The 15,798-nt window shown below is 40.5% G+C and overlaps 2 protein-coding genes across 5 annotated transcripts in view; one reads left to right on the top strand and one right to left on the bottom strand.

Annotated features, from left to right (window-relative positions):
- Positions 1–14,381, top strand: part of TEN1 (TEN1 subunit of CST complex) — a 43,141-nt gene extending 28,760 nt beyond the window's left edge. For all 3 annotated transcript variants that reach the window (XM_073683924.1, XM_073683926.1, XM_073683925.1), the window contains 3 exons: positions 49–153; positions 3,471–3,628; positions 9,776–14,381. In XM_073683924.1, coding sequence (XP_073540025.1) covers positions 49–153; positions 3,471–3,628; positions 9,776–9,906 — 394 coding nt within the window. In that variant the 3' untranslated portion in view covers positions 9,907–14,381. The remainder of the gene's footprint in view (positions 1–48; positions 154–3,470; positions 3,629–9,775) is intronic.
- Positions 11,845–15,798, bottom strand: part of EVPL (envoplakin) — a 52,923-nt gene continuing 48,969 nt past the window's right edge. For both annotated transcript variants that reach the window (XM_073683921.1, XM_073683920.1), the window contains one exon: positions 11,845–15,465. In XM_073683921.1, coding sequence (XP_073540022.1) covers positions 12,007–15,465 — 3,459 coding nt within the window. In that variant the 3' untranslated portion in view covers positions 11,845–12,006. The remainder of the gene's footprint in view (positions 15,466–15,798) is intronic.

Consider the following 15,798-nt stretch of genomic DNA (forward strand, 5'->3'; position numbering starts at 1 on the left):
TAACCTTCAATTTGGGGTATGTAATGTAAGCCTTGCTTTGTTGAATAGGAGGTACATGAGGAGGATGCTCCCGGCTCCAGCGCTGTATCGCTACGTGTGGGAGATCAGCTCAGGGGATGTGGCTGCTGGATCCGCCGTGAGGACATTCGGAAGGTTGGAATCTTTATCTTCTTCTATTATTTAAACCTTTTGTTGCCACAGTTTAGATAAATTGATTTTCTGTTGTTTCTTATTGACTGTAGGTAGAATACTATATACAGTAAAGCAGAAGGCAACACAAAAAAACAGAGGGGGCCCAAAATATGTATGACCATTAATATATAATGCTATATGCCAAACCTTGATCGTATACCCTGACCATCTGAATTTTAGGAACCAGACACATTGATCACCATGGTGGTTTCCCTTTAATGAGAACAAAATTTCTTTATAACACTTGGATATAGGGCTGCTTTAATGAAATACAAAAAAAAAGTGTTCTTCTATATCAGTTTTACATGACTTTGGATGTATTAAAGGGGAGATCCCATGAATTAAAGGGGTTTTCCTGTCCAAATTGATAAGTCTGCAGTCACTCTGTGTGACTGCAGACTAATGAATCCCCCCAGCTCACACACTGTTGTTTGCTGCCTATTGCTGACAGATCAATCATTTCATATGGTAGAAGATAATCCTCTGTCATATGCATCAAATGAGCAGCATTTGCAGTTTCACATCAGTGGTCTCTCAGCAACAGGAGACTGCTTTCAGTCCTAAACTACAGTATATCTTACAGCCCCCTCATGTAATATCTCTCCTTACAACCCCATACTTCAGTACAACACTCCTTTCAGCCCCTCTATACACAGCCCCATCCTGCAGTATATCACTTCTCTCAGCCCACGCTATATACAGCCTCATCCATACAAGCACAGTGCAAGTCAGGAGCGAGTGTATGAAGCAGGCTCAAAGGCTTGGCTGGACGCATTCTCGGCAGGAGATGTCTGTGTTAAATAGCCATCATCTTCCTCTAAGAGAAGTGTGTGGTACTGAGCTCCACTCTCTACTGTTAACCTCCTTAATGCCACTGTCAATCTCTTGCAGCACAATCCCCCCACCCCCACCCACCTTGTGATACAATCACAAGATGCTGATGGGTTATGTGAAGAATATTCTAGAACAATCACATGTGCCCTGGTTGTCAGATCTCTAGGCATGGTGAAATCCGACTCTTTTAAATACCTTTGCTGCAAGCAAAGGGGGATGAGAAACCCCCCGCCCCCCAGCACCTGCAGCTGCTGACAGAATGTCCCTTTGTTTGATCACTAACGTGCTCTTTTGTTAAGGTACTATATTTCAATACCGAGCTGTGGAAGAACTATATCTCCCAGCTCTTCACAAAATGGATTTTCTAGCTTAGGGGAAGATAGCAAATGCTAGACTGAATCCTAGCCCACTCTAGCTTGTAGAGACGAGGAGATAGCCTTTTGGAACCTCCTACAACTGCTGTGTTTGGTACCCACACGTAGCAGGGGCCCGGCCGGGTCCTTTGACACCAGAACCGGTTCCCTGGGACCATCCAGTAAGGAGGTATGGGCCACGTTAGTTCTGGAAGTGTCTTAGCCAGGAAGGAACAGTGGGTGGAGACTTGGGCTCAACAGGGGGCAGGTAGAAGGAGTTCCCAGAGAGTTGGAAGGTCTGTGTAGCAAAAGCCTATTGTCTTTTCCCTGGGGAAGCTCGTGACATGCAGACGTGAGGGACAAGTCCAGCAACCAAGCAGGGCACACATTCTTCCCCATGTGGTCGCCCAACCCCCGATCCATGCTTTCCATCTAACCGGTAATTGACTTTTAAGATCTGTTGTGCTTGATGTACTATGCTTTTGTATTTGTAACTCTGACCACTGTATATGTATAACCTTGAGTATATATTAGATTGTTTAGTGAGCCCTTATGGCGATTAAATATATAATTTAATCTCGGGCTGGTCTTTTATCTCGAACCATGAACCTCACGTTTGTTGTTCGGTTCCACTACGCGCTGCCAGGCTGGTTTCTAGCCCGATATAAGTCTGTTATATCACATAGAAACTGGTGGCCGCTCTATCCAGGCCGACAAGGCTCTTCTTCACTGGTAGTGAAAGAGCCTCTCAGCCTGTTAGGAGTGTGGGACCATGTCATCGTCTGATTAGACCACCTTGTCTCACCCCCTGGTGCCTCTCTGTACCCGTGTGGACAGGAGCTGACAGTGTAGAACTGTGCCGATCTTACCTTAGGCATCCTTGAGGGGGTGCGGAACGTCACGTTGATGCAAAGGGTAGATCCGTATCACGTGCTCCGTCTGGCGTAGTGTGACGTCAGGCGGGTGGTGGGGTTTGGATCCATCGGAAGAAGCGGCGACAGCGGGATTCTGTGGGGCCCCCCTGGTGCCTTTTCTTCACAGGTTACCATAGCAGAAATGGGTCAGCTAAAGATCTCTGTGCCTGACAAAACGAAGTTTCATTGAAACTCAGCATATGGCTGGACTATGTAGGAGACTGTGATTTTTACTATATACTGCAATACCGATGTATTGCATTATGTAGTATATTAGATATAAGATGAGTGTAAGTTCAAATTCCCTAAGGGGCCTAAAAAAAAATTGAAATCACCTCCATTTTCCCCCATCTTAAAAAGATATGAAAATTAAAAAAAATAAGCATATTAGGTATCACCACGTCAGTAAAAGTCCTGTCTATCAAAAGAACAGAATTAATTTACCCAATAAGTAAATGAAAAATTGAAATGCCAGAGTTGAGTTTTATTTGGTCTCCGCAACTATGCAAAAGAAATGCAGTAAGTGATCAAAATGTTTTATCTATCTTGGGAAAAGGGTAACACAAACAAAAGAATATAAATATATATAATTTGTTTTTTATTACAAATGTCCAAATTTTTTTTCACCACTAAACAAAAAACAAAACTGGACAAGTTTGGTATTGTCGTAATCATACTGACGTAGTGAATCACACCAGGCCATTTTGACTATAAAATTAACACCGTATAAACAAAAAACAATGGTAGATTTGCATTCTTTTTGCAATTTCACTGTACTTCACATTTTCCAGTACTTTGTATGTTAAAATAATTCAAAAGTACAACTCGTCCCACAAAATATAAATCCCTCATATGTTGATGTCGGCAGTATAAATCCCTCATATGTTGATGTCGGCAGACAAATAAAAAAGTCATGGCCCTTGGAAGATGGAGAGTTAAAAAGCAAATTGGCTTCATTGGGAAGAGGTTAAGGTTGATAGATTCTATTGAAGTCAGTGGAGATATCTCTTAACATTACCCAGGGGTATGTCCACACCATAGTCTGAAAAATACAGAACCCTTGCAGAGTGCACCAGTACAGCGCTATATAAAATGCTAGAGTGGCTTCTGAACAAAGTTACAGAGTCGTTACTGTTTTTAAAGTAGGTGATTTGCCTTTGTGTCTCTCTACACACAGACTCAGCAGCTATGACTCTGCTCGATCAGAAGCAGTTCTCACAGCTCATCACTCTGCAGCTCAGCATAAACTGCACTTGAACACGCAATTTGTAGAGCCCTTTTCTGCTCAACTCGGATCATACTACTTAGCCCTAGGAGAGCTGGACACCATGGATGGTGAGTTTAAATTGCTTTTGTTTTTGGGGAACGTGCGTGAGTCTTTGAGTAGTACGAAGACAATTATTTCTAGTTTTAGTGAAATCTCTGGTGTAACAATAAACTGGGACAAGTCGGTCCTGCGCCAGTGGGATTCTTTGCCTACTCATAGACCGTGTGCAGATATCCCAATGCAGACAGTAGCTCAAATCAAGTATTTTGATATTTTGGAGTCTTCAAAAATGATGGAATATGAATGACCCCTGCTACTAAAGTTTAAACAAAAGATCACAGCATGGTCCATACTATACCTTTCAATAGTGGGATGGGTGAACTTGATTGAAATTATTCTTATTCTCCAATTTGGCTTCCTCAAAATAGATTCTATAAAATAAATGCTCTGTTTAGAAATTTATTTGGTGAAACTTGGGACAACCACTTGGAATCACAACACAAAGATCCAAAGATGAAGGTGGATTAGCATTACCAAATCCGTGGTTACTACTTGGCGTCGCAGTGCCAACATTTGTTGGGTTGGGGGGGGACCTCTATTTCAAGCTCTGTGGGTAACATTCCATGATATATAGTGAGAGCGGGTTTTTTACTTTCTAATTCCGAAGCAGGCAGATTTCCCACGGTACTCAATTCTCCTACAATGGTACTAATTGAAAAAGTATGGCATAAGGTTAAGCAGTTGTGAAATACTACAGCCTTTACAAAATATACACTGATTTGAAACAATCGTTAACATTCCGAAATCTATATCCTTACAAGGTTTTGAATGTTGGCAAGAAGTCAGGGATTGAAATCTGAGGAAACCGTGACTGTGAAGGAAGAACGCACAATAGGGAAAAACCCTAATATAGGAGACAATAAAAACAATAGGTTTGCTCACCTTAGGTGGTTGTGTGAAGACAGGTTTTTTACACTTGATAATGATGTACAATACAAAGTTATATTGTGATACAGTGTTAGCCAGAAAAATCGATGTAAATACTTTTATGCCCAAAAATGACAAAAGTATTCTCGGAGTGATACCTTTATTGGCTAACCGGACAAAAAATATATATGCAAGCTTTCAGAGCACAGAGGCTCCTTTGTCAGGCAATATTACAAATTAATTCAAAAGGTACAAGGAACAACATTTGAGAGATGTTACAGCAAACATTTGTTCATGAGGTGTAAGGGCTGATGCCTTCTACTGATAAATCAAGGAGATCAAATTAGGATTTTTTTGTTGCAAATGGAGAAGAGGCCCTGGGGATGTTTAATTATCTGGAAGTGTTAATTGTGTCCATGTAGTGAGTCATAAACCCAGGTGTTAGATTGAGTCCTGTTGTTAAGGAATTGAACATCCTTATCAATTTGAATTCCCAGATTTTTCTCTTCCTGCCATCTATGAAATGACCTTTCAGTATTAAGACTTTTAAATCTGTCATACATTGTCCCAGGCTAGAGAAATGCTTTCCCACAGGCGTGTCCAGTTCATTCTTAAGTGTGTCTGTGTAAATTCATTCTCATTTGCAGTTTTTGCATAGTTGCTCCAATATAGACACCTTGTACATTGTATCATGTACACCACATTGAAGGATGTACATGAAAAGACATCCATGATTTTGTAGTCCTGATTTGTGTTTGGTATGCAGACTGTATTTGATGGTAATATGTGGGTACAAGATTTGCATTTTTTGTTTTTACATGGGAATGTGCCGTCACTGATGGTGATGAGATGGCACTTCTGACAAGGAGATTCCTTAAGTTAGGGGGCTGTTTGTAGGAGTGAAGTGGTAGTCCTGGGAATAATTCTTTCAGTTTGTGGTCCCTGTGGAATATGGGTTGGAGATCAGCACCAATTTTCCTTAGGATGTTCATGTGGGGGTTGTATGTGACCACAAGAGGTACCCTGTTGTTGTCCTCCCTCTGTAATCCAGGAGGCTGTTTTTTCGTATCCTTGTAGCTCTGTGGATCTGTTCATCTATTACCAGTGGATGGTATCCTTGTTGTAGGAATGTATTCCTCAGTGATAGCAGGTGTAGTTTTCTGTCCTTGCTGTCTGAACAGATTCGAATGTACCTCAGAGTTTGACTGTAGATGATTGATTTTTTTGTGTGTCTTTGATGAAAGCTGTTCCATCTAAGATATGCCGGACGTCCTGTGGGCTTATGGTAAATTGATGTTTGTATGGTGTTGTCTTTGATGTATATGGTCGTGTCCAGAAAATGTATTTAAGATTTTGAGAAGTTGAGGGTGAACTTGATGGTTGGGTGGAACCTGTTGAAGTTATCGTGGAAGGTCAGCAGATCATCTTTTGATCCTGTCCAGATTATTAGCAGATCATCAATGTAGCGGAAGTATGCTAGAGGTTTAATAGAGCAAGATGACAAAAACTCCTCCTCTAGTTTAGTAGTTTAGCCATAAATAGCCAATGATGGTATCACTCCGAGAATACTTTTGTCATTTTTGGGCATAAAAGTATTTACATCGATTACTCTTGATATAGATGCCAGTACGGCATTGAAACTTGTAGTGGATAATAAAGAACCTTCTAAGATTATCGCAGCAAGAAACCTCTTTCCAGCAATGCAGCCAAATTTTAAACGCGTTTTTATCCTGTTTTGGTAAGATTCTGATATGTGACACATTTATTAAAAGAAGGTATCTTTTAAAACATTCAAACAATTACAGAAGGAATACTTTTCACAGCTTAATGTGCTCTATAAATATTTGCAACTTGTCCAAGTAGATGGTGTGTTGGCTATGATAGGAATGTTGAGATGCGCCAAGGGATTTTTAGCTATTATTTATAGTAATCTTCTATATATTCCAATCTCACAAAACACATTTTGAAGTTCAAAGACCAATGGGCAAAAGTCTTGGGGCCCATTACAGAGGAAATATGGTTTTCAATTATAGAATACATTTCTAAAATATCTTTGTAAAACTAAATGACTTTTGCATGTTGTATACAGAGTGTACAAGACATGTCATGTTTAAAGGGGTTATCCAGGACTTTTTACAATGTGCCTAAGAACTACCTGCCTGTTGTACGTGTAACCAATCTCTGCCGCACAGAGCGGTCATAGGCCGCTCCTGCTGACGATTCAGCAGCTTCCACTGACATCATGTTGCCAGAGCAGTGGCTTCTTTTCTGCTCTGCTCTGTTGACTGGGCATGACTGCCGACATCATGCTGATTAATATCTGGCTCCCTGCTGTGTAACTGTGGAAAGCTGCTGTCAGTCAGCATGAGGCCAGCAGTTACTCCCTGTCAGCACAGCAGCATGGAAGAAGAGCTGCACTGTTGACAATGGAGCAGCCAAATCGCCGGCAGGAGCGGTCAGTGACTGCTCTGAGCTGGCATCGGATAGAAAAGGCAGGTAGATGGCAACTACCCCTCTGTTAGTTTTTTAGGCACATAGTAAAAAAAAAATTAGATAATCTCATTTAAGGATTTGTTACGAGCAGATTCAAACTGCCCAAAATGCGTTACAGAGGAAGCAGACATTTTGCACAGTTATGGAGTTGTCCATGCCTACAAACATACTGAACAATACACTGCACTGGGTGCCGAATTATTAGGCAAGTTGTATTTTAGAGGACTATTTTTATTATTGATCAACAACTATGTTCTCAATCAACCCAAAAGACTCATAAATATCCAAGCTTAATATTTTTGGAAGTTGGAGTGGGTTTTTTTTAGATTTGGCTATCTTAGGAGGATATCTGTTTGTGTAGGTAACTATTACTGTGCAGAATTATTAGGCAACTTAATAAAAACCAAATATAATCCCATCTCACTTGTTTATTTTCACCAGGAAAACCAATATCAGTGCACAAAATTTAGAAATAAACATTTCTGACATGCAAAAACAGAAACTAAAAAAATTAGTGATGAATATAGCCACCTTTCTTTATGATGACACTCAACAGCCTTCCATCCATAGATTTTGTCAGTTGCTTGATCTGTTTTCGATCAACATTGCGTGCAGCAGCCACCTCAGCCTCCCAGACACTGGGTGTACTGTTTTCCCTCGCTGTAGATCTCACATTTTATGATGGACCACAGGTTCTCTATGGGGTTCAGATCAGGTGAACAAGGAGGACATGTCATTATTTTTTCTTCTTTTAGACCTTTACTGGCCAGCCACGCCGTGGAGTAGTTGGATGCATGTGATGGAGCATTGTCCTGCATGAAAATCATGTTTTTCATGAACGATACCGACTTCTTCCTGTACCACTGCTTGAAGAAGTTGTCTTCCAGAAACTGGCAGTAGGTCTGGGAGCTGAACTTCACTCCATCCTCAACCTGAAAAGGTCCCACAAGTTCATCTTTGATGATACCAGCCCATACCAGTACCCCACCTCCACCTTGCTGTTGTCTGAGTCGGAGTGGAGCTCTCTGCCCTTTACTGATCCAGCCTCTGGCCCATCCATCTGGCCCATCAAGAGTCACTCTCATTTCGTCAGTCCATAAAACCTTTGAAAAATCAGTCTTAAGATATTTCTTGGACCATTCTTGACGTTTTATCTTATGTTTCTTGTTCATAGGTGGTCGTTTTTCAGCCTTCCTTACCTTGGCCATGTCCCTGAGAATCGCACACCTTGTGCTTTTTGATACTCCAGTAACGTTACAGCTCTGAAATATGGCAAAACTGGTGGCGAATGGCATCTTGGAAGCTTCACGCTTGATTTTCCTCAATTCATGGGCAGTTATTTTACGCCTTTTTTGGCCAACATGCTTCTTGCGACCTTGTTGGCTATTTGCCATGAAACGCTTGATTGTTCGGTGATCACGCTTCAAAAGTTTGGAAATTTCAAGACTGCTGCATCCCTCTGCAAGACATCTCACAATTTTGGACTTTTCAGAGCCCGTCAAATCTCTCTTCTTACCCATTTTGCCAAAGGAAAGGAAGTTGCCTAATAATTAAGCACACCTTATATAGGGTGTTGATGTCATTAGTCAACACCCCTCCTCATTACAGAGATGCACATCACCAGATTTATTTAATTGGTAGTTGACTCTCAAGCCTATGCAGCTTGGAGTAGGACAACATGTATAAAAAGTATCATGTGATCAAAATACTCATTTGCCTAATAATTCGGCACACAGTGTAGTCTTGAACTTAATTCAATATGCCACTGAAATGATAATTCCACCGGTGTGCATTTTATGATATGTAGGTGATCTCCAAATGGATAATATGGAAAGCTGACAATTGCCACACTCTTGTATTTTATCAGGAAGCTGATTACCATACATTGACTATCAGAAAATCGAGAATTTATTACTAGGGTCAATAATATTCTTATGAATAAAAGTGTATATATTAAGAGAGGTAGACCTCATCAATATGATAAAATTTGAGATGCATCGTTAAATACTCCAGGTTTGAACTATTATTATTTTTTTTTTCCCCTTTAAAATAGAAACAGTCAGTTCATTTAGGGTTAAAACTGAGTTTTCTGAGACTCTGGACTGAACAGGTGATGTCGGTGGGCGGCTTCTTTCTCCATATGCCTTAAAAGTTTTTCCATTTCAACATTGTATTATGCTATGAATAAGGATCTACGTATCCGAAACGCGTAAGCCTCTGTACGCTTTTATTTGCACTATGGTCTCATGGTTTTAATTTTAAATAAAGGCTATTGTTTAAGTCACTTTCACGAGTTGCTGGATAACTGCCTCTTCATCCAGGTTTGAACTATTATGAGAAAGGTTGTTCCAATTAAAAAATCGTATTTGTTCTTTTGATTAGATGTCAAGGTATATTCATGGTTGTTATAAACATATAATTGCTATTCTTTTGATGCACTGTACGCCTGCGAGGCCTTTTGTTCGTTTTCTGACTTCTAGGTGATGTCGGAGCATGCATTCTGTCTATTCTGGGATGATGTGATGTTGTATTATATTGTGCAGTCATATAATACCTGTCTGAGATCTATTGTCTCATTGTGAGAATTTGTGTCATCAGACTGTTTGCATTGGGTTTGGGACTGGGGAGATGGAGGGGGATGACTGGTTGTCTTTTGTTTCTTATATGTCTCAGTTTTTTGTGTAAAATACAAATTGTTAATGAAGACTATTAGATTTTTAAAAAAATGTGTGACCATTACTTCCCTTTTAACCCCTTTCCTAGCTAACTTTGGTACTGACACTTTTGTTTTTCAGAGGCGCATCCTGTGCTGTGTACTCGCCTGCTGGCCTGTATTGAGGGTGTAGACCTTTCCCTTTTGCAGAATGCCGTAGAAGAACAGAGAAGATACTTTCATGAGAGAGAAGCAGTCAAAACAAACAACTAAACCCAATTTAGGAAATGGGCTTATTGTATAAGACGTTTAGCCTTTGATGTTTTCCCGTCGGTGCGTAGACTGTGATCTAATAGTAACTGATATGGAATATCCTTTTTCACAAAAGAGCCGGGGTAGGGGCTGAGCAAATGTTGTATAAAAGTCTGGAAAGAAGTCACCTACGTATGTGAGGTGTCACATTTTGTTTCTGAGGGTTTCTGTATCTACTTGTACAAGGCGCGCCGCATATTTCAGCAGCTATTTGGCTTCAGGGATAGGATTGCTTCCAATTACTATATTACAAAGACTAATGAATCTATGACTAGATGAGTCTTTTCTTTCTGTAAATCCTCCTTGAAACATCTTATGTAATTAAACTTGTCTGTTGGCAAAGTGACATGAGCCAATTGACATCAAAGAAAAAACAAGTGTTCCCTATTGTAACTATTCACGATCAGTCCATTACGTTTTATAATAAAAACTCAGTGAAACCTTACCAGAAGAGAACATCACTTGAAGATGAGATCTTTATGTGATCGATTTGCATGAAGTCTTTGTAGAGTGGCCCGCTATCAAACTACCTCTCAATCCGACCTGTGAGCACCGTTTTTAATGGAAATCTGTCATCAGGTTTTAATGATGTAATCCTGAAAGCGACATAATGTATGGGCTGTGACCCTGATTCCAGCGATGTGTCACTTACTTGTCTGCATGCTGTCTTTTTGATACAATCACTGTTTTCTCCAGTTACGATCTAGCAGAGCTCTGAATGCTGAGCTGTGTATAACCCCGCCCACACCATTGATTGGCAGCTTTCTGTGTATGCTGTATATCTAGTGAAAGCTGCTAATCAGTGGTGGGGGCGGAGTTACACAGAGCAGTTGACTAGGAGGCACAAGACCCCTAGGGGCCGATTCATTAAGACTGGTGCAGCGCACAATCGCACTACGCCAGTCTTGCAGAAATAGAATGGGTCGAATTCAGAACAGGCGCACAATACCTAATTAATTTAGTGCCTCTTCTAACTAGCATGCGCCTCTGTGTGCTGCGTCAGAAATGCCATTTCCGTCGTACAAAGCAGCGGCATTTTTCTTTCGTTTGACGGCGGGCAGGGGCCAAGCCCAGATTCCCCCCATTTTGGTGGAGCTTAGTCAGACTGACAGAAAAATGCCAAAACTCACAACATTTTTGCCAACTCCCCTTTGCGCTAAAAAAAGATTGCGACTTTTCAAAGCTTTTACGTCAGTTTTCTGGCATAAAAGTTTTGATGAATTGACACACTAGTCCTGTATTGATACTCTCTTGCTGATAAAACACAGATTTTATTGAAACAGCAGCACATAGCCTAATAAGTGACGCATCACTGGAATCAGGCTCTTAGCCCCTTCATAATGATGCTCTCAGATTACATAGAAAAAAAACTGCTGACAGATTCCCTGTTATGCATAGTTTTTTCTGGCACCAGCACTTGTCAGATCTGCAGTGTTTTATTACTAGGTAATTTGTTTACTTTTTAAGTTGAGTGAAGAAGTTGAGTGTTTTATTTTAAAGATATTTGGCCTAAGATCCTATTTGACTTATTTACACCTAAAAGACAATTAATGTATATAGCATATATACAGTACTTTATGATGTGAATTCATTGTTTGCCATATTTGTCCTTTATATATAGATGACTTTACATACATGACTATATCTGTGCCATACACTAGATTTTCTGAATGTGTAGCTGGCCACCAAGAATACATGGGACAAATTACATTTCTCCAATCAGAATAATAACCTTGTGTTTTGTGTACCAAATTTGTGGAGTTTTTTTTATTTTTGGCCCTTTTTAATGTTTTTCATCTTCAACCTTATTGTGCACCAACTTATAATACATAGATTGGCATTACATTTGTAGCAGTAACTGGCCATTGCAAGTGTAATGGTGAAAAACAGACTCTCTAGTTTTGATATAATAAAGATAAGTTCCAGTTTATTGAGCAGCACAAGACATGCAATATACACCACAGGCATAATTTCTTCCTCAGAGGAACAATATTATTATTAAACAGGGTACACTTACTTAGCAGGAAATAAAAACACAGATATGAGAGGCAACCACCACCACTAGTACTTGTAGGATGTCAAGGAAGGTATAACATTCACAGGGCGGTATACAGCATGCTGAAAGCTCTCTGAAGCGCCTTGGAGCAGAAGCAGGCCACTTATTGGGTCTCTCCGGCATCGTGCTATGGCCTCCTTGTAGTTCACCTTCTCTTTAGTAGAAGGATCTACGAGGTTCTTTTCATATGTCGACTCATCTTGGACCTGAGCAGCCAGTTCTTTGGTAATCAGACCCTGCTCTGTTGCCTCTGACAGTGGAATCCTGCCTGTTTTTTTAGGATCAATTATGCCCCCTGTAAGATGCTGAACTACTAGGTATGGCATGGCTGTTTCCTTGGACATTAGACCCTTCTGCACAGCCTCCCCTACTGAGAGGCGCTTCTTGGTGACTGGGTCCTCAACACCTGTAAAAGCTTTCTGGGCATTAAGTAAGCTTTGTGGATTGCTGCTATCTATCACTCCTCTATCTATTGCTTTATTAACTGAATATCTGTCTTTGCTAATAATGTCGACTATACCCCCAGTAGCTGCTTGTGCTTCCAGAAGCTTTTGACCAGTTGAGGGATCTAACAGTTTTCTTGTTATGGCACTCCTGACTGTGCATTTGCTATCTGTGTTGGTATCATATACACCAGCGATGGGAAAGGTGTCGTCATGAAAAACCTTTGGTGCACTTTGTGTGAAAAAGCTGCGACTTTGGGTTTGGCTGGAGGGGGAGGTGACTGGGGACTTGGATCCAATGATAGATCCAATTGACATTGATTGGGGCTTATTTTCTCCAGCCACAAGCAAGGCAAATTCTGAAATTGGGAGTTTTCCATCCCGATATAATTCCAGCTCCTCTTTTGTGATTTTTTTGGATCTTAGAGCATCTTCAATAGAATATTGTTTGCCACTCTTTTTATCTAGGAGAACTGAAATTTCACCACTGGAGCCCATTGTAGAAATTTCTTCCCAGTCACACTCCAACTCTTGCAACTGGATATACTGATGGCGGTCTATTATGCCTCTCTTATAAGCTTCATATGGTGACATTTCCTTCCCATTGTCAGGATCCAGAATGGATATTTTTGTGGAGACATTGGTCTCCCTCATTTGAGTCTCTTGATTGCGTTCCTCTCGGTTTACACGTGACACCAGCTCTCTGATGTTCCTTTCCTTTTCATAAATGCAATCTTTTTCTTTTAGAATTTTGGATTCCAAAAGAGAGAGCTCTTGTCCCAGTTGCATCTTCTTTTGACGGTCATTTTCTGCTTTTTGTGTCAACAACTCCGATTCTTTGCTCAAGAAAACACTTTTTTGCTGCTGTTGCCTCCTCAATTCCAGTAACTCTTTTTCTATGGATGACTTTTCTTGTTGTGCTTGCAGTCTGGCCTTTTGAAGATCAGCTTCTTCCTTTGACCATGTGTTTTTCGTAGCATCTACCCTTTCGATCTTTTCTTTCAGTCTTCTGCACTCATCTTCCATGTCTTGCTTTGCAATACGCTCCTTATTACACATCTCTCGTAATCTGGCCCACTCGTTCTCCAGCACTTTATCCTTCTCCACTCTAATAACTTCTTTGTAAATAGTTTTTTCTAATGACTTCTCCCTCTGTAAGATATCAACCTTGACCTGTAGATTTTTGCATTCCCTTTCAATGTTGAGTATCTGTGTCCTTTCCTTATCAAGATCACTGCGGAGGGCATTAGCTGATTGCTCTAATATGGGGTCCTTTTCCACTTTAACTACTTCTTCCATTACAATCTTTTCCTGTACGGGTGGTGGGCTTTCTTCAATTTCCTTTATTCTGAGAGTGATCTGCCGCAACTCTTTTTCTGCAGTCAATTTTTTATCTCTTTCTTCCTGGAAATTCAGGAGTCTCTCCTTTTCTTCCACTTGGGTTCGTAATTGTTGTACCTCACGTTCCAGGCGACGCCTGTTGCCAACCTCTTCGTCTAGAGTCCGGTTTAATCTATAGTGTTCTTCTGCTACCTTAGGATCCTTCTGTAAATGAACTACCTCTTGAACCACTACCCGCTCCTCTGGTTTCCGTCTTTCTAGCAACATGTACTTGCTTTGTAGGTCATAAACCAGATCTTCCACTTCTCTTCTGTTTTGAGATTCATTGCGCACTTCTTGGCGCAGTTGCTCTGCCTCTCTTATCAGTACAGGGTCATTTTCATACTTGACAATCTCTTTGTTCACCACCTTTGTTTCTACCTTTGACCGTTCTTGTTTCCAGTCATCTCTCTCCTTGATTAACTTGGATTTTTGCTCTTGATACCTGTTGTTTGTTGACTGCAGGTCTCTAATTTGTGACTTCACTCTTTCAATTTCTTTCATCACTTCTGGGCTCTTCTCTAACTTAACAATTTCTTGGACAATTTCTTTATATTCCACCACCGGCTTTTGTGATCTCAGCACAAACATTTCACTTTGTGTTGTGTTGAGTTCATTTTCAAAGGAAGATTTTTTGGAATTGACCTGTTGCAAAGAAATTTTCAACCTGGAAATTTCTTTTTCTGTCTCTGGCTGGACAACAAACACTTCGTTGACCCGTTCTTTTATTTCTACCCTGGGTTTTTGCTTTTCCACTAGCGCATATTTTGATTGTAGTTCGCTTAACTCCCGGGTCAGAGTCACACTTTTGTTACGTTCTTCCTCTATTACTTTTTTGAGCCTAGCAGCTTCCTTTAGGATTTCTGGGTCCTGCTCTACTTTCTTTACTTCCTTCACAATGACTTTAGGTTCTACAGACTCAATTAGTCTCTCCAGTTCTTCGGTCTTAGTTCTGAGTTTCACAATGTTTTCTTGAAGAGACTTTCTGCGGAAGCTCTCATCATCAATCTGCAACTGTAGTGCCTTCGTAGCCTTTAACATCTCTGGATCCCTCTCAACCTTTACTACCTCTTTCAGTACTACTTTTTCTTTCACATTAGGTTGTTTCTGCTCCAGTACCATTACTTCCATTCTCAAGCGCTCTAACTCTAGTGTGATTGAATTATTCTCTTCCTTTAGTTGTTTAATCTCTTTTCTAAGGGTTTGGGCTTGAGCCTCTAGATTGGCATCTCTTTCTATCTCCGTGACTTCTTTTGTCAGTAGCTGTGGTTTGATGCTCTTCCTCTGGTTTTCTAGAGTAACCAGCTTCTTGCTAACCACCTCTATCTCAGACTGTGTATTTTCCCTATCCCTGGAGGCACTATTTGCTTGGTTCTTTAGAGTTGCTAGTTCACTCTCCAGCCGAGGTTCTCTGTAGTATTGCACCATTTCCTTTTCTTCCAGTCTTTCCACAGGTCTCTGTGTCTTCAGCAGAAGTATCCTCTTTCTGTTTTCCTCCAGTGTCTGCTGTACCTCTGCTACCTTCCTTTTCTCCTCCTCCAGATTTTTTGCCAAGGTTTCGGATTCCGTTGCTGATCGCAATGTGTTCTCTGAGCGCAAGTTGTGCTGCATTGATAATTGGACTCCATCTTGGGTATCTGACTAAAGAAACAAAAATTACATCAGAGATTATATATATGGGCCCACAACATTGCCATAAAATGTAATAAGAGGATATCAAAACATTGTATCTGCCCCAGAACGGTATCAATAAAAACATCAACTCAGAGCGCAAAAAATTAGCCCTAACACAGCCCCATATTTCGAAAAATGAAACAACTATGGGTCTCAGAAAATAGAGACAGAAGCAAATGTGGTTGTTTTTTTTTACAAATTTCAGAATATTTTTCACCTCAAAAAATAAAAAACAATACATGTTTTGTAACTGTGTACTCTTACTGACCTGGAGAATCATATTACCAGGTCAGTTTTATC

This window comes from Phyllobates terribilis, unplaced genomic scaffold, assembly GCF_046119375.1.
Source record: "Phyllobates terribilis strain yellow unplaced genomic scaffold, ASM4611937v1 Scaffold_5__5_contigs__length_657084704, whole genome shotgun sequence".
Classification (NCBI taxonomy): Eukaryota; Metazoa; Chordata; class Amphibia; order Anura; family Dendrobatidae; genus Phyllobates; species Phyllobates terribilis.